A 17,530-nucleotide genomic window follows, 5' to 3' on the forward strand; every position below is an offset into this window, starting at 1 on the left:
CTACAAATATGCAAATTGGTTACTGCAGCTGCCAAAGAACCTAATTGCTCTGTCCTGATGTCCTGAATTGTTTGGGTAGCTCTACCTGGTTTAGGCAGGACATGCCAGGCTAAAAACAAGCAAGATGCAGCAGTGGTCCATGCTGGTGGAGGCAGCTGGGGGTAGTACCAGCCCATGCTCACATTTATCAGGTCTGCCCAAACCAAAACCTACCAGCCACTCTTCACAGCTCAATGCACCAGACAATGTGCCCTGGTCTGGCATTAATACAAGTGAACCCAGACAAATCTGGTTTTTGCTTTTCTCAGAGTTAGATGCAAGGTGCTAGCTGATTCTCATTAAAAGTCTTTCTTTCTCTCTAAGGAAAAAAAAAAAAATCAAATCAATAAATATCTGTTGCCAGGTTTCAACTGGCCCTTTCCATTTCTGAGCCACCTCTTACCTCCTTTCCGCTGGAAGGAGGGCGAGGATTGGACTGGAAAGATCAACTAGGCAGCTCTCTCAGAACCCATTATTCTGTCTGGATTTACTGGGGCAGACAGGTCCTGGCATGGGGAGATGTAGGGACTGTGACAAGGGAGAGTTACTGTCCCTTTGAGGTATGGCCCGGTCTGGTTAATATGACCCCATCATCAGACCCACTTGGAGTGTATTTGGAGACCCAGCCCAGTGTGGCTGGTGATGTCTTTGCCTTTCTCCTTTGATATAGCACCTCGAAAGAGGCACCGCTAGCTGCTCGATCCTCAGTAGGGCACTCACACAAAAAAAAAATCGGCGACAGAAAACAGCCAGTGACCCCTCAGCAATGAGAAGAGAAAGAAACGCAGTGAGTTAGGGAATTAAGTGATTTAGGCTAAACCAGACACATGTCAGTGCACGTGTTTGTGCAAGCAGAGAAGAGCAGATACAGTTTTACCCGAACTCCCATCATACAGGTGATGAGAAGGTCTGTAAACTCTGAGCATTTCAGAAAGCCAGGCTTTCGCAGCCCATACACGCATTATCAGCTGCACAAAGGAGTCCAGTTAAGGAAAGGGGGAGAAGTTAGGGATGAGAGGGACCTTTGCAAAACTCTCCCTGATGGCCCAGCACCGAGGGATGCTGGTGACCTGCTGCCCTGCAGGCGCAGCCCCCAACACAGCCCGGGGCTCCTGCCTGGCTCTGTGCCACCTGCCCGCAGGCTTGGCAGGAGCTGGCAGCGTGGCTGCAGGCATCCACCAGACTGCCAGGCAGTGCGACGGTCAGAATTGGCCCCTGCAGCCCTGTACGCCTCAAGGTCCCCATCGACCCTCACGGCCAATATCTCATCCACATCGCAGGTCCTGGCCACCTAAGAATTAGAACAGCTGCATTGCCCACCATCAGAAAATCAGCCTTTTAACTCAAAAATTATCACCAAGAGAGGCAAGAGCAGAGTTTCTCTGAACCTTGAATCCCAGCTCACAAAGCACCTCTTACTAGATGTTCAGCATCTCGACTCATCCAGCCCTGAGAGCAGCTGGGTCCTAATTTTTGGTCCCTCAGCATCCCCAGCCAGTGCACACAGTGCTCACAGAGGCACTGGTAGGAGGCAAAGACACTTAAGGATTGTCACGTCTCAGGTGCCAAGGACTAGAGATACACAAAAAGGGTGCAATCAGAGCAGGGAAGAATTAATTCAAAGGCCTCCAAAATTGTCTCAGCCAGGACTTTGAAACAAAGCAGCCTGCTGGTAGGTCACACAACTCACCAGCCTGCCACTCTCACAAAAAAAGCCTCCCCCCCCCCCCCCAAAAAAAAAAAAAAAAAAAGGTGTGATTTTATTTGACTTGTTTTGCTTTGCTCAGCTATGCCAGCGTGCTGTCCTGTCTGCTCCTCCACCCCAGACCCTCAGCCCAGTGCCTCCATCCCCCGCAGCTACCCGCTCGGTACAGGGGCCATCCAGAAAAGACACTCTGCAAAGGAGAGGGGAAGGGGCAGCAGGGCACGGCAGGCAGGCGGGTTACAAGGGAGGGGGTCGGTAGGTCAGTGCCGGGGGACACAGCATGGATCAGCCTCTGTGACAGTTAATTAGTGCCACTGGTCTAACAATTAGCCTTGGTGACCTGTGGTCAAGAGACTTGGGTTTCTGACCCTGCCTCTGCAACTCACTGGTTGTATTACTTTGGTCAGACTTGGTTTCCCCTGTGATTGCATCCCTGTGTTCAATAAAACAGGGCAAAGTCATTCTGACCTGCAAGGCCTCCACCAAAAAACAGCGATAGCATTTGCCTTTAGACTGGAAAATAAATTTTTTTTTTTGCTCAATAATTGGAATTAGCACCAGAAGCCACTGCTTACTATTGACCTGCAGAAGGACACTCCCCTGCTCCTCCCCTAAGAGAGGGTTTGTGGGGAGAGGCCGTGGGGCTCGGGGGTCCCATGGGTGGGCAAGCGGAGGGCTGGCTGCACGCTGCCTGCAGAGGTCTTTTCCTGGACAGGTCTCGGCGCCTGCACGTCCATGTAACTCTGTAGGAAGTCTCACACTGTGGCTTCGGCTACGTGAGTTACATGGAGCCCACTCCTTCTGGGCAAGCTGGTACAGCACAGGCAAAGCAAAGAAGGTGCTGATGGGAACAGGGGGGAGGGAGAGGCAGAAGCAAAACAGGGGATGCAATTGGAAAAATGAAAGCAGTATCATAAACCCTTCAAGTATGTCAAAGACCCCAATGGGGTGGAAGTCAGTCCTGTTCTGCATGGGGTGCCTGGATCCCCTGATTTGCATCTGTGCATCATACAGCTGGCACCCCTCTATAAGGCTGGTCTCCCAAGAGCAGAGGGTTTGTCCAAGGGCGCTGAGGTCAGGGCGTCTTTCCCCTTGCAGAGCAGGAAGCTGTCAGTGGAGAGCCTTATAGCGAGGGTGCACTGTCTATATCTCATTTTAAGTAGAGTCCCATGCTGAATCTGTTTCAGGAGGATGAAGCTGCTGAAGGCAGGTTCAACTTCACTGCCTACGGGATGGGACCAGCTTGCCTGCAAGCCAAGGATGGCATCTCCGTCAAGGGCGCCAACAACAACAACACAGCCAACCCCGTTCCCCCACCATCCCGCTCCCCTGAGGAGATGCGAAAGCTCTTCATTCAGCGAGCCAAGAAGATCGACAAGATCTCACGCATCGGCTTCCCGATGGCATTCCTCATCTTCAACATTTTCTATTGGATCATCTACAAGATCGTTCGCAGAGAGGATGTGCACAACCAGTGAGGGAAGGGGAGCAGCTGGGAGGGAGTGAGCAATCCTTTATATATGTGCAATAGCAATGCAGCAATGCATGAATTTAAGAATGTGGCAATATCTACTAAAAAAAAAGGGGGAGGGGGGCTGGGAGGGACTTCTAATCGTGTGAACTGATGATAACTGGCACAGGGAGGAGGAAAAAAGCTCTTGATCTGCCGAGCGCAGGGTGGGGGTTAGTTTTACAGCATAGAAAGGTTTGGATTGTTCCAGCTGCAATCCAAGCAGTGTAATATATTAATATATATTCATGCTTAATTATAATGCAGAAAGAAATCAATCAAAAAAAGATAAACAAAAAAATTTTTTTAGCCTATTAACAGCTTAGATTCTCAAGTCACTGGAATGATTCATAATTCCATGTGCAGAAATGACTGCAATTATGCTTTATCTGACTTTTGCTATAGAAAGGCCATACCAGTCAAGCACGTGAGGGAAAAGAAGCCCTAAGAAAAGGGAAAAAAAAGAAAAAACACAAGAAAATCATCCTGTTGTTCTTTTGGTTTTGCACTTTGAAAACTGGATAGACAGGGAAGCTTAAGAAAGAGGCTGTTGGTTGTTTATTTTATATATTTACTTTTTTTAGTCACAGGGCTGCTGATCAAACACTTTGTGACTTTTGGATAGAGGAAAGCAAATACATTATCTCTCTCATCCCCATCAGAGAACATCCAATGGGAAACCTGAGAAGGACATCAGGGCCTTCATCAGAAATCACAGGTACCTTCTGTCCTTTGAAATGACCTGGCAGGATTCGAGTCCCAGGAAGCAGAAATACTATTCAGAACACTAGAAATGATGAGGGATTTTTTAAAAAGCTTTTTTTTTTTTTTCCTCCCATTGCCAAACTCCTTTCTGCATTGCCAAACCCCTTTCTGCCATGTTCATTTACAATGGGTTGTGGTGGAAGGAATTATATTTAAAACATAGAGAAAACAGGCATATTCATGCCTTTTGCAACAGGACCGGGCAAAGGGCAATACTGTCAGTAAGGGGGGTGGGGGGTGGGGGATAGTGTGTATAGAGAGAGCAGTTCATATTTTCAGACATGTCATAGCAGTAATATTAATAGCGAAGCTGGGCCGATGGACCCAAAATTCTATTTTTGTATCTATTTTGGTGCTGCATTTAGCTTTAATGTGGATGGGAAGATGGAGCGGCTTGCTTTGCCCCTCTCTGCTGCCCAGCAGAGTCCCAGGGTAGGCTGGCACAGTTTGATGGGGATAGGGAAGGGGGGGGAGGGGAGGGAGGTGGGAATGGGTGAGCAAAGGGGTTTCCCTTTGGCCAAGAGGTAGCACAGGTTGGTGTTGGCGTTTGGGGTGGGGTGGGGGGTAAGTACCAAATGCCTCCAGGGTGTTATTCAAAAGCCTGCCTCAGGGCTGGCACGGGCAGGTCAAGGGCTTGATGCCCCACTTGCCCCTCGGGGGCCCTGGGCACGAGCTGGGCTGCAGCGCTCGGGCCATGCAGTCGTGCTCCTTTGCACTTTAGCGAGGCAGGTAAAAGAGAGCATGAAGGAAGAGACAATCAGTCTGCACTGAAGCACTTGGGGTCAGGTCTGGATTAGGCACTAAACGAAGGCAGAGACACAAGTGGCACCCGAAGGGGTGCATCCACTCTCCTTCCCCTCCATCTCCTGCTCAGGACCAGACCACAGCCGACCTGGGTGGCAGGTCCAATGCTTGCTCTGGGAACAATCAAGTTCCTGCTTGCAGAAGCTGCATCCTCTATGGGAGCTGCAACAGCTCACACCAAGGACCCTCTGGCACTGGCAGCTGCAGTCTGGCCCAGGTCAGCAGCATCCAAGCCTGGGACAGGAGGTGGGAGCCCTGGGTGTCCCAACCAGTGCAGCAAGAGGTGGCTGTGGAAGAGGGCAGGGACCTGCAAGCTCTCCTAGCACAGGGTTGGTGCCAAGAAAGGAAACCACCAGGGCTTTGCTGGGAGGGGTAGAGAGACACCCATCTCCAAGGCTGCCAATTCAGCACCTTTCACCAGCACTAAATACACTTTATTTAAAGAAAAAAAAAAAATCAGAAGAAACGAAGGATAACAAGGAAAAAAAAGAAAAAAAAAGAGAGAAAAAACCCCACACATGGTGGTCACCGTGTGGACTAGGGCAAACAGCAATATTTCCTAATGTTTTGGCAAAGGCTACATAGCTTTCCGGGTCCCTTTGCATTGCTGAGACAAGGAAAGGTCATGCAATACCAGTGTGAACCAGTGTATCAGTCCCATCGCTCCAATGGGGCAGCAGAAAACCTGTGGGCTGAGGATTTCTCCTTCCCCTGGCAAACCGTGAAACCCTGCTTTCCCAAGCAGGGAGATCTCAAGCTGTCAAGCAGAGGCATTATTTGATGCTAGGACAACTTTCTGAGCCTTGGCTGGAGCCCAAGTCTGCTGCTGGCTCTGGTTTTGCTTGCTGAATTATTGAACTCTTCCTGCATGCACGACGGTCAGCCGTGCCAACTGCGGGTTATGCGATTGCTTTAAACGGTGCATCCTTGTCTGAGATGAAAGAGTAAATCCAGGGAATTCCCTTCCCTGCCCGGCAGCAGGCAGAGGCTTGGCAGCCTATGCATTGTGGCTCCTTGTTCACGCAGGTGAACAACCACAAATCGCTCTCGTTTGGGCAAAAGAGGTCCTCCCTGGATGCTCAGACCTTGCACTTAGGAGTCAGGCAATTTGGTTGTGGTTCACACAACTTCTCTGTCTCCCCAAGGTACTTGGGATGGCTCACCAGGGCACAGCCGTGGGTTTTCTTCCTAACTGGAGCTGCTCTAAGGAGTTGCCTTTACATTGTTAACAAATCCTGTGCACCATCCTCCCACTCAAGTGAGATTTTGATCCTACATCCCAAAGGCAAGACCAGAGCAAGGAGAAAGAATACGTTCCCACCTCGTTTCATTCTCCTCCAGCCTAGAGAAGGGCCTTGAGACCAAAGAGGAATCCCATGTTCATCCCAGACCTACTGCTTGAAGATGCAGACAAGCTCGCAGTTACTGCTTCGCTAGAGCTCCAGTGTCACTTCTTGGCACAGAGTAAGGCCAGAAGAAGGCAAATTAGGAACTAGAAGTCATCAGAAAAATGCTTGTGTTCCCTGCTCATACAGAAGCATTTCAGCTGCTAGCAGAGCCAATGGAGTATAGGGACTGAAATAAGAATTACACTCTTACCAGCTTGCTTTTGCATCCAGTCCGACTCTGCCAACCACTAGGCATTTGATGCTCACCATAAGCAGTGTTATTTTCTCTTCATTAAGCAGCCAGTTTCCATTTGGGCCATTTTCCAGCCCCAGGGCTGCCTGCACGGTGACAGCGAGCAGCACTCGCATCCCAACATGAAACACACTGGGGTCTTGGCAAAGGTCTGACAGTGCTAAGGTCGCTGCCCCACAGATGTCGTGCCAGACAGTTTCACCACATAGACAGGACCTTAGACTGTCCTAAGAGCCCCGGCGAGTCTGCAGTTTTCAAAATCTAACCTTTTTTCTCCATCTGTACTAGACTGTGCTTAGTCTCTGTATTGCAATAGAACTTGCTTTGATAACCTATCTCATCTTCAAAGTAGGCTGTTTTAATAGTGTCAGCAATTATATTTATTAGTAAGAATGTACAGGATTTGATATTGCAAGGTAACTTCCAGGCATATTGATGGAATTTAACTCTGTAATCATTAGCTCCTGTTACGAACAAAGCTCTGTGTAAAATAGCAGTCAGCCCGACAGTAAAGAGAAAAAACAGGATTCTGATTTGCTTGGACTCTTTGGAGAAACAGTTTTATCCCAAACAATATTATTTCCAGATGTTGCTGGAAACATATCACTTCATACTCAGTAATTATTTTTCCTTATATATAACTGTGGAAAATAGAAAAAAGCAGGATAAGCTTACCATTTTTCTGGTCAGGTAAAGGAGTGTTTTCCTACTTTAATTCCTGATCAAAGTGGCTTTCCATCTGGGATCCCAGTACCATGGAAATCTGAGAGAGGTGCTGAAGAGCATCCAGAACAGACAAGTAAGAATGCGGTCTGGTACAGGCTGTAAGGCTTAGGCTTGACCCTGGCAAAGCACCAGCCTCTCTTCAAACACAGGCAGGGTCGTTTGCTTCATGGGCTTCTTGTCCCAGAAGCTTTTGCTGGTCAGGGCTGGGGAACTTCACTCCTAAAAGCCTCAAGAGTTCAAATGCTGAATATTCTCATGTCCTGTGAGCAAAAAAAAAAAGGTTTTTTGTTGATTTCCCCAGACTTTTCTGGGCTTCTTTATACCACCACCCCCTTCTGGTTCTTCTGAAGACTTTTGATTTTGAGGCAAATCTAAGACAATTCAAATTATACTATTGGTTGTCCTTTATCTCAACTGTAATTTGAAGACCTTGCTTCATTTCCTAATGCTGGTGGACAAAAGATTAGAAGTGCTCACAATATATATTTTTTTAAAAGAAAGGAACATATGAAAGGAAAAAAGGGTATTTTAAATGGTGCCATATTTTTCACAGATTTTATACAATCATATTTTTGTACTGTACTACCATTCCTTAATAAAACGCAGTTCTTATCCCTGTGCCAAAGACAGACAATCGCTTTCAGTACCCCATCCCTTACCCCAAAACCATGCTACCAGCAGCAGTGGATAACACAGTATGGACCCCTTCTCCCTCAAATCCCAACCTACCAGCACAGCCGCAGGTCTGGGGTCCCTGCCTGGCAGCTGGACATCCTGCATCTCCATCTGGGTAACTGCAAGCAGGAGTCCTGCCCTGCCGGAGCATCCCAGAGAGCTCAGTTCAGTGAAAGCAGTGTCCGATCCCCTCCCTGCTGGGAACAGCCTGACACGCTCCTGTCTTCTTCTCAAAGGGAGATGTAAGGGGTATCTTGTGCTGCTCCTGCTTCAATAGATTTCCATCATTTGTATGGAGACAGTATACTATTTAAGTAGAAAATTGAGATACTTGATTGTTCTTCAGGGTGCTAGGATGAACACCAAAGCAGAAGCTAATATTCATTAATTTTAGCATCTTCAGAATTACTTCAGGTCCTTTAAAGTCTTCCCATCCCCTCATCTCCTTCTCCTTAATTATTTCTCCAGGACAATTTCACATCTCTTGCTCAAATGAATCTACACAAGTCTCTTATTTCATTCAAGTATATTGCATTTTTCTGTGTTCATCTCCCTTCTTTACCCACCCAAACGTTCATTTCTATGGGGCCAAGTTCCTCAGCTCTGCAGCCTTTGAGGGGCCTGGCACAGGTGGGTGTCTTGGGAAATACAGGGCAAAATATGCGAGTAAAACCATTGCTCCTGAGCAGGCAGGGAGTTACCCAGAGAATGCTCTCATGACAAAGTGTGCATGAGGACGACTCCTGAGGAAGGCAAGGGTGGCCAACAAGGACTTTTTTTGACTCTCCTCATGTGAAAGCAAAGCAGCGTAAGTCAGAGAAAGCAGACTTTTTGGCTATTATCCCTGTAGGGCTCCATATTTTTCAGTGATCCAGCTACATAGCAGCTGCTTATTGGAAATCAAATTCTTATGGTCTCAGTCTCCTCCCACTGGAGAGGAGGTGTTGCATAGCAGAGGTGCCCAGAAGAAATAAGCTGTTGTGAACCTGGCGATGAGTAAGGAGCGGTTGCGTGTTTTGCACAGGGCATCTGCTGAGAGATACTCCACACTGCAGCTGAGGAGGAGATGCTGGTGCTTGCACTAGGCAAGTCATTCTCCTCTGAGGACTGCTAGGATGAGCAGCCCCTGGCTGATGCCCTCAGGTGAACTCACACTGAGGGAACATTGATGTGTACAGCCTGAACTAGAGATAGTGGAGTTAGCTTGGTAATGGGAAGCACAGGCTGAGCCAGGTGAGGAGTCCCAGGCTGTGGTCTCTCTTGCAGTGGGAGGCTGACCTTTTTGTCTGTAGGGGCTACAGCTCTCTTGGTTCATCTCTGCCCTCACTCACCCTATCACAATGTCCCAGCATCATGCTGCCAGTGAAGGACCAAAGCTCCTGGTACAGGACACAAACCACACAGCAGTCTACAAAGAGAGGGATGGTTTAAGCACATAGCAGAGGAAATTACCCGTTAAATTGTCAGATTAGAATCCTGGCATAGACGGGGAAGGAAAAGGAAAAGCAATAGGAGAGGTTTGTTTGCATGTCACATAACTCTTCTGGCATTCAAGGCAGACAGCACTAGCAGGTATGACGCAAGAGTCAAAGCTGGCAGTAGTAATTATGAGATTGTGTTAAGTAATCACTGCCATCAAGTCTAGCAAACCGAAGTTGCAGTCTTCATGCACTTGACTGTCAGGCTTTCAAGTAGAAATTGTAAGGGAGTCTTATGCTTGCGATATTACTGCTCCTGGGTGTATAATAGACAGTGCTGAAGCCCACCCCGAGGTAGGGTCAGCTTCCAGCAGCGCTAGAGATGGATTAGCCAGGGGTTGACCTGGACAGGGTGAGTGCATGCACGGGGTCAGATTCAGCACAAGGGGATGTTGCCGCTTTGGGGGAAGACAGGGATGGCTTCACGTTGGCTTAACAATCCCATCAGCACTCAAAGCATCACTGCTGGGGTTTGGAGGCTGTGTTTAGTGCTGCCACTACTCCTACCAACAGTAAGAAGCCAGCCACAAAAAGCACAAGGGAGAGGGACCTCAGCAGCATCCCAACAGCCGTTCTCAGCAAGGAGAGAGGATATAAAACCCTATTACGTGTTCCCAGGTACCCTGAGGCTCAAGCATGTCAGCACTTCCAGTATAAAATCATCCATCTTTTCCTGGGCATAGGATGATACCACCATAAATAACCCATCAGCCTAGCTTGATTAACTTTTATTCATAGATTTGCCACTTGAATTGTGTAAGTAGCTTAAGCCAAACAAGGACACCCTCTTCACCTATGCAGGGAACTTGGCTGAGCCTGGCTGGGGCATGAAGTACCCACATTAACTACATGCTCTGGCTTTGAGCTGCAAGCACGATGGGTCAAGGTTGGCACAAGCAGGGGCAGGTAGAGCTGGCCTGAAGCTGCCAGGTCTGAGGGACATGGAGCTCACTAGTAGCTTTTGCTGCTAAGGCTTTTGGGAAGCTGCTCCCAGGATTGCTGGCACCATAGCAAACTGAAATCGCCTCCCCCCGTGGATCTGTGGGAGGAGATGTCTGCTTTATTTAGGCACTTGGTGATGCTGGGGCACAGCTGGGTTACTTGTCCGACAAAAACATGAGTCAAGCTTTGGGCTGCAGACTAGCTGAGCCAGCTGCCCTGGGTTGAGCACACCACAGAATCTGAGCACTAAATTACAGCTCAGGCTTGAACCTGGAATCAACCTCGCAGTCACAATTACAGGGAGGGCCTCATGGTAGTGTTGCTTAAATCAGCATTGCCCTGTCACAGCCCTATGGAGATCAACAGGCTGTGACTTCCAACGATAGCAGAATTGACCCTTGGGCTTCAGTGTTTGTTGCTTGACAACTAATCCCCAAACACTGACCTTTATCGAACTAGAACTATGCAATATTGAACGGATTGTGCCAAGGACGGTGCCTTAGCCACCTCTCCTGGATACGCACGTACATATTTGTAAAAGTATCCTCATCACGGTCGCTCATGATGGGCTAAAGAACCAACACAAACCCCTGAGGAGCAGGACCAGCTCTGGAGCGTGTGATGTGCCACAGTTGAACACAACTGTGTTGTGACCACAGCCTCTAGGACAGCTCTGCTCCTCCAAGGCTTCAGTGTTAGAAGCAGAAGTTCTACAAGTTCAGCTCCCTACCCAAGAGCAGAGTGAGGGCAAGGATCAGGAAGGAAGAGCAGATGAAGATTAGTGTAAGGCACAGGAGCTTGTAGTACTTACTCCCCACTGCAGTAGGTGCAGTCACAGCTGCAGCCCCAGCCCATGTGGTCTTCCTGGGAGCTGAGGCTTTAAATGCCGTTGCTTGTTCTTTGAGGGGTTGGAAAGAATTCATGAGGCTTGACTTGTACCATACCTCTTACTCCACGGGACAGCACAGGCAGCGTCATCTCTAAAAACAAAGCTTGAGAAACCAGCAAATAAAGAAAGGACATGGGAAGGGGCAGCCTCTGTAACACAGGAAAGAGGTGCTGGAAATGCATCTCGCTGAACAACTGAACACTAAGGTGAGGGACACCTGTACATCCTTCACAGGCAGGAATATAATGATCAATCCTGGCAAGCCCTTGATGCCTCCACTTGCCATCAAGCTCACTTTCTAGTCAGGAATATAAGTTAAAAGAAAAATCAAACCACAAAACAAAACCACCCCACCACTAACAAATTAGGCTATTATTATATCCTCTGCTTACCATTTTAAGTAACCATGGCCTGTGCTATTGGCCACAGCAGCAGAACTTAGCTCTACAAGAAATGCCCAGCTAGAGATTGACCAAACAAAATCTTAGCAGAAGGGAACACAAGTTCCCTTACCTTCTGCTTGCCTAGGCTGGGCAAACAACTGAACAAGGGCTTTGGAACACCCTGCCCTGCCATTGCCCACACTGAACTTGTACCCTTTCCTTTCTGTCCTCCCCTTCCCAAACCTGCTTGTGTTTCAGTCCAAAACACTTGCATACTTCCAACTCCAGGGTCAGAGAAGTAGTAAGCAGGGAAAATAAGCTCAGTAGCATCACAGACCAAACTGACAAATCTTTAAGTTAACCTACTCAAAAGTGGAGAACCACAAAACCAGCGGCTCCACGCCCAGGTTGATGCCCCTTCACAGCCCTCCAGCACTGAGCAGGGTTACTAAACTTGACAGAGCAGCTGAAAGACACTTGCATTTCAAACCCATGACTGATACATCCCTCCTTAAATTAGATCAAGACAGTAGGTTGAGTTGGGGATCTGTCAGCTTCAGGAGCATCCCAATTGGAATTTCTGGGAAATAAGCGTTAAGGTCTAAACAGTGATGTTATGTGAGATTTGGAGAGACAGGTATGTAATACACCTTCCCCTTGCTGGGAAGGGCAATCTGTTGTGCTTAAACTCTGCCTTTGAGCTCCATCTTGCTGCTCACTGCAACGTCAGAGCACCTCACTGTACACCCAGCACTGCACTCCCTGCAGCTGGTGCGGTAAGTCAGGCGACACAGCTCAACTCCAGAAGCATCTGAGGTGACAGACACAGAGATTAAGGCACAAAGGCCAAGTGACTTCACTCACCACATGCATGTGGAATTAATTATCCTGAAAAATGCACTGCCTGGAGCATCTCAAGCCTACCGTGAAATGGAATTCATACACGAAAAGATAAGTTTGTGTGGTTCCCGAGTCTGGCCACGACATACTGACAGCACTGATCATGGCCAGACCTCACCTCTTCTTTCATGGACTTACCGAGCTGCAGGAAAGAGATGATGGTTTCAAAAGAACTGAAATAGAAGGCAACTGTGCTAAAAGCCATGCACACATGTGTTTGAGATACAGTAAAACCCCACTGAATTAAGAGATCTAGAGAGAGATGTAAAGATGAAGCAACACACTAAGGACTTCATCCAAAAATGGCCTGACATGCAAAGGTCACAGTGCATTTCATTGCAATTTACCATCCCTGCAGCACTGGTGAACGCCACTTTGGAAGCAGCCTTTGAATCCTGAAGATGCACAAGCCTGTCCCAAGCAGCTGTTTGTAACCACGCACTTGAGATAAACAACAGCCATAAGCAGGCTAACGTCGTTGTGGACCATGACATTTTATGGACTGTGTTGTCTACTCACATTCTACCACCGTGTACAGCATATCATGCTTACTATGTTAAAACAGATGAGGAGTAATGAAAAACTTAGATGTAAGTGATTAAAAAAAAAAAAAAAAGGGAGAGGAGGACCCAGGAATTCCTCCCTTCCCACTACAAACGCACACCCATTTACATTGTTTTGTAAATGAATTTATCTTTAGAAGAAAAATAAAAATATTTAAGATATTTCTCTTCAGGACAACCATCGCACACTTGGTTTTACTTTGGAGGGGAGATACATACTCACAGCAGGAATACTAATTGAAAACATACAAAACAAACAGAAGTGGGAACAGTTCAGTACTTAGAGAGTGTTTTCCTTATGTCCCTGATAAATATTATCTCATTTTCCTTGAAGTATCCACCTCACTGGCGAAACCCCCAGAAATCCAGTATCTAAGAATACCTCCCCAAAACTGTTGAAAAAAGCCTGTTAAGGAGCGGCGTTGTTTTGTCCCATTTTCTGTCTCTCTCCCATCTGTAAGCTATTTGTATCAAGGAAATCTTTGTTTCCAAACCTTGACTTACTAAAGCTCATTTGTTCCAAAACACAACAGCGCCTTGATGCTGTTTACACCAGGGACAGCCAAGGGCTCTGACAAACGAGCTGTGCTGGGTTTAGCAGCTGCAGTGGAGCATGTTACTGGCTGCCCCATCCCTCCGCCAGCAAAGCCCGTCCCTCCCAGAGAGGGCAATACCAGTCACCCTCCACTCTCTAGTGGAGCTCAGGGTAAAAACATGGGGTTTGCCAACACAGGCCAAGACCTCAGCTGTGGGACAGTCCCTCCTGCAAAGGGGCAGGACAGACGCCTGAGGATTATACCCTCTTGACACACCCATCCATCAGAGCCCATTTATCAATGCTCTTCTGTAAATACCAAATCCAGATAGGAACTAGTTTTGCATTTCCGTGTGTGTGTGCTTGTTGGAAAAAAAAAAAATCAAATCAGGATACAGCTATTTTCTCAAGTTTGTTCAAAATGAAGAAAGGACAGGTAACAAGGTCAGAGTATTTTCTTTCGTCAGTCTTAGCGAGACCTCAGAAGGAAGCAGTGGCATTAAAACTCCCCCGGTTTTATCAACTCTTATGCATAGGAGAGAGAGGCATCTGCTGTTAAGAGGACAAAACTCACCTCCCTTTAATTTCAGATAAGCTTAAAACAGGCATTGAAACAGTTCATATTCAGCTGTTTTAGTTTTCTCCCCTGCAAGGCGCGTGCTAATATATCAGCATCTCACAGGAGATAATCAGAAAAGTATTCAGAGATTAAGAATTAATCACCGGAGTTAAGGCAAGAAGGAAGAGTGAAGTGGGCAACTCAAGTGCTCTCTTGTTCAGTGCAACTGGTTCATTAACACAGGTCTGAAAAGATAATGGAAAAATGCTTATTAATTTTCATGCTAGTCTCCCCTCAAAAGCAGAGGAGTGACTACGGAAATACAGAATATAGCACACCCTAGTCTGATCATGAAATGCTTACATATCTTGTCCCTACCCACCTTAAAAAGGTACCTTCCCATCTTTTCTCTATGAATTTATTATATATACATAAATATATACATACACAAAGTTGGTATGGCCTTACACTCCATTTAATGATATTTTGCTACATTGGTCAGAGTGCAAAGCAACTGCTTCCTTAAGAGCAGCATTTTTACGTCATGATGAAATAAACCTGTAACGTACATAATTTGCATGACCACACAGAAACAGTGGCAGATTATTTTTCTGGCTTGTAAAAAATTTTAAAACAGAAGTTCTATTTCAGCAGTTTGAAGATGGAATGTAAAGTTTCTGCTGTTATATGTATATAAAATATATTTATTGAATCATACATTCATGCCGATTCCAATAAAAAAGATTAAAGATTTTTCTGAAATTCTCTCCATCGATTTTTAGAGCCTGAGGTTCCATGCTGCAGCCCACACTGCTGGTACATTTGTGCTAATGCAACATTTCATGAAAATAAGGCAAAAGACCAGTTTTACTGTTAAACCTGTTATCCTGGAGAATACTCTCTCCCTCCTGTGACCTCCTGAGCTCCACCCCGCACCGGAATTCCTACAAAGGCGGCACTGGCAGCCACAGCATTCAGACTCCTGAACTGTTCCTTGGCGTGTCAGACTCTTGCGAGGCTAACACTTAACAGTCAGCCTTCCTTTCCCAGGATTCAAGATCAAATCCAGGCAGCAGAAAAGTCTTCCACAAGAGGGACATACCACATCTCTAGCCTCTACAAAACACCTCCTAAGCTGCTCTGGTCTTTCACACAGCAAGGACAGGCACCCAAACAGAATGTTTTGTTTGCGTCTTCTTTGCAAGAACACCAGTACTATACCCTACTTACAGCCAAACTATGCCTTACGTTCTCACAGAGATTGAAAAAAGTTCTGGCAAGGAGCTTAGCTGTTTGGGTCTAGGGTCCACATAAAAGAAAGATTTATTTTATGTACCATTTTGCAAGCTAGGACACGGCATTATTTATACACAGCCTTCAATTTTTTTAGTAAGTGAACTGACCTTGGTGCAGATACCCAAAATAACATTTCGGAACGTTAAACAACTGCCACTCACGCTGAATCTCGAAGATGTGGACATGATGAAGAATTTTTCCTTGCACAGTCAGGTTCTTTGTCAAGTTTGAAATACCATCAGTAGAACAGCAGACACCACTTGGATTGGCAAGTGGCATTTTGTGACAGAAAATAGGAGGGCACCATCTTGCCCTTCAAATCAATTCTGAAAACACACCATTAGTCTAAACTCTGTTGTCTTTAAGGAATAATGGAGTTTGAAAGCATTTTACTCACTTGTTTCATGTCTCATAACCAGATGAACTATTAACAGGCCCCCTTGCCCCATCTTCCACGCAACATGCAAATGAGATGATCAAGATCTTAGGACAGCAGGTTTTCCAAGTTACCAGTCAGGGTAAGAGTGGTACTGCTAGGAAATGAAATGATCAGAGATAATTACTTCCTGCTAAAGCACGCACAACTTAGGGGAACTGCTAGCATGCCACGTGCTCTTAGCCCCAGGCAGCAGTGTGTAAAGAAAAACAATAAGAAAAAAACACATTTTGTTCAAAAATATGTCCCTCCGCAACATGCGGAGTAAAATCAGCAGCTGCAGAGATCAACTCCAGATCTTCATACCTGCACCCATAACCATCCTCTTCACCAAAGAAAGCAGACTCCCATGTCTAAAGGGTATCCCTTCATGTGGTACTGCTGAAGAATATTTCTCATTTGGATTCAAGTCAGAGCTCAATGTTACCACACAGCAGGTTAAGCACACAGGCTCCGATTCCTACTCCAGGAATAAATCCTCTCTGCAAAGCTCTACTTCCAACAGCACACTCACCACCTCCACACTTGCCTGCAGTGGCTAGCATAGACCTAGGAACAGTAGAGCTTCAGCTCTGAGCAATATTTTATTTTTTTATTTAAAAAAAAAAAAAGAAAGAAAAGAGGAAAAATACTGTAAAAAGTGCCCCACAGAACAAGCTCCTGCAGTCCTAGACAAAAGTTGCAGTTCAGCTTTACACATAACCATGCAAGTCTGCTGGTAGTTAGAAGTACTCCAGAAGCAGTTTCTCCCTGCACAAGAAAAGGCGGTAACTAAACCTAGTAAACTGTGCAATGCCCTTAACCAAAGAAAACGCAGCAAAAGCAGCACAGCTTCTAGTTCTGGTGGTATGAAATACTATTGTAAATGAAAGTCTTATTTCTCATCTTACACTATTAAGATCAGCCAGAAGAGGCCAGATCACACTGGTCATATGTGAAAATCCCCATGCTCTCAGAAGGGCAGATCGTTACAGTATAAGGATCATTAAAGTTGTTCCTGACACTGTCCATGTGGCCTGTGTGGGTGCAAAAGCAGCCTATTGACAGGTCTGACCAAGTTTTCCCCACCTCCTACTCCCTGCAGAGCACTGGGACATCAAGAGCACTTCAGCAAACACCTCATTGTCTCAATTAAAGTGGAGAAGCTGGCAGGGGAACACAGAGAGTCTTATTCATTTGAGACTTCCCTATTGCACTTTCCTTCTAGAAAGAGTTAGGCTACCTCGGTTATTGCAGGTTAAGCCTTCTGGTAGCTGTTCTATCTCACTGCAGCCAGGTGATGACTCTGAAGAAGTCACGATTTGCTTTGTCTCTTCACCATTAACGTACGCAGAGCACTGAAGACCTTAGACAAGTTATTGAGCTTTTAGTAGGACAGCAACACAGAAATCAGAAGGGCTTGAGGGTACTAGAAGGTTTAAACAAAAAAGCCAACGTAACACTTTGCAGCATGTTTTTTCAGTACACTTTGTTATTGGATAGTCACAGAACCAAAACGCAAATGCTAACAGTCGCTGCGTTTTGTTCAAGCTGCTGTCAACATAACTTGCTTTTGAAAAGTATTTCTTTACAAGACATTCCAAGAAAATTTTATGTAAATATTTTATTTTTGCCTGTCATCTTGGACAAGAACATCACTTTCTGGGTCAACATATTGAGAGTATGACTCACGACAACAAGCATA

At 46.3% G+C, this 17,530-nt stretch overlaps 1 protein-coding gene and 1 long non-coding RNA gene across 7 annotated transcripts in view; one reads left to right on the forward strand and one right to left on the reverse strand.

Annotated features, from left to right (window-relative positions):
• Positions 1–3,317, forward strand: part of GLRA1 (glycine receptor alpha 1) — a 40,901-nt gene extending 37,584 nt beyond the window's left edge. The window contains exon 9 of one of the 2 annotated variants that reach the window (XM_013294730.3): positions 2,908–3,317. In XM_013294730.3, coding sequence (XP_013150184.2) covers positions 2,908–3,222 — 315 coding nt within the window. In that variant the 3' untranslated portion in view covers positions 3,223–3,317. The remainder of the gene's footprint in view (positions 1–2,907) is intronic. The other variant, XM_005231809.3, reaches the window with a different exon arrangement.
• LOC114010586 (uncharacterized) overlaps positions 1–17,120 on the reverse strand; it is a 196,695-nt gene extending 179,575 nt beyond the window's left edge. For 4 of the 5 annotated variants that reach the window (XR_003552066.2, XR_008748488.1, XR_008748487.1 and 1 more), the window contains exon 1: positions 6,423–17,120. This is a non-coding gene — a long non-coding RNA (uncharacterized LOC114010586). The remainder of the gene's footprint in view (positions 1–6,422) is intronic. The other variant, XR_008748489.1, reaches the window with a different exon arrangement.
• Positions 17,121–17,530: the final 410 nt, after the last annotated feature.

Source organism: Falco peregrinus, chromosome 8 (genome assembly GCF_023634155.1).
Source record: "Falco peregrinus isolate bFalPer1 chromosome 8, bFalPer1.pri, whole genome shotgun sequence".
Classification (NCBI taxonomy): domain Eukaryota; kingdom Metazoa; phylum Chordata; class Aves; order Falconiformes; family Falconidae; genus Falco; species Falco peregrinus.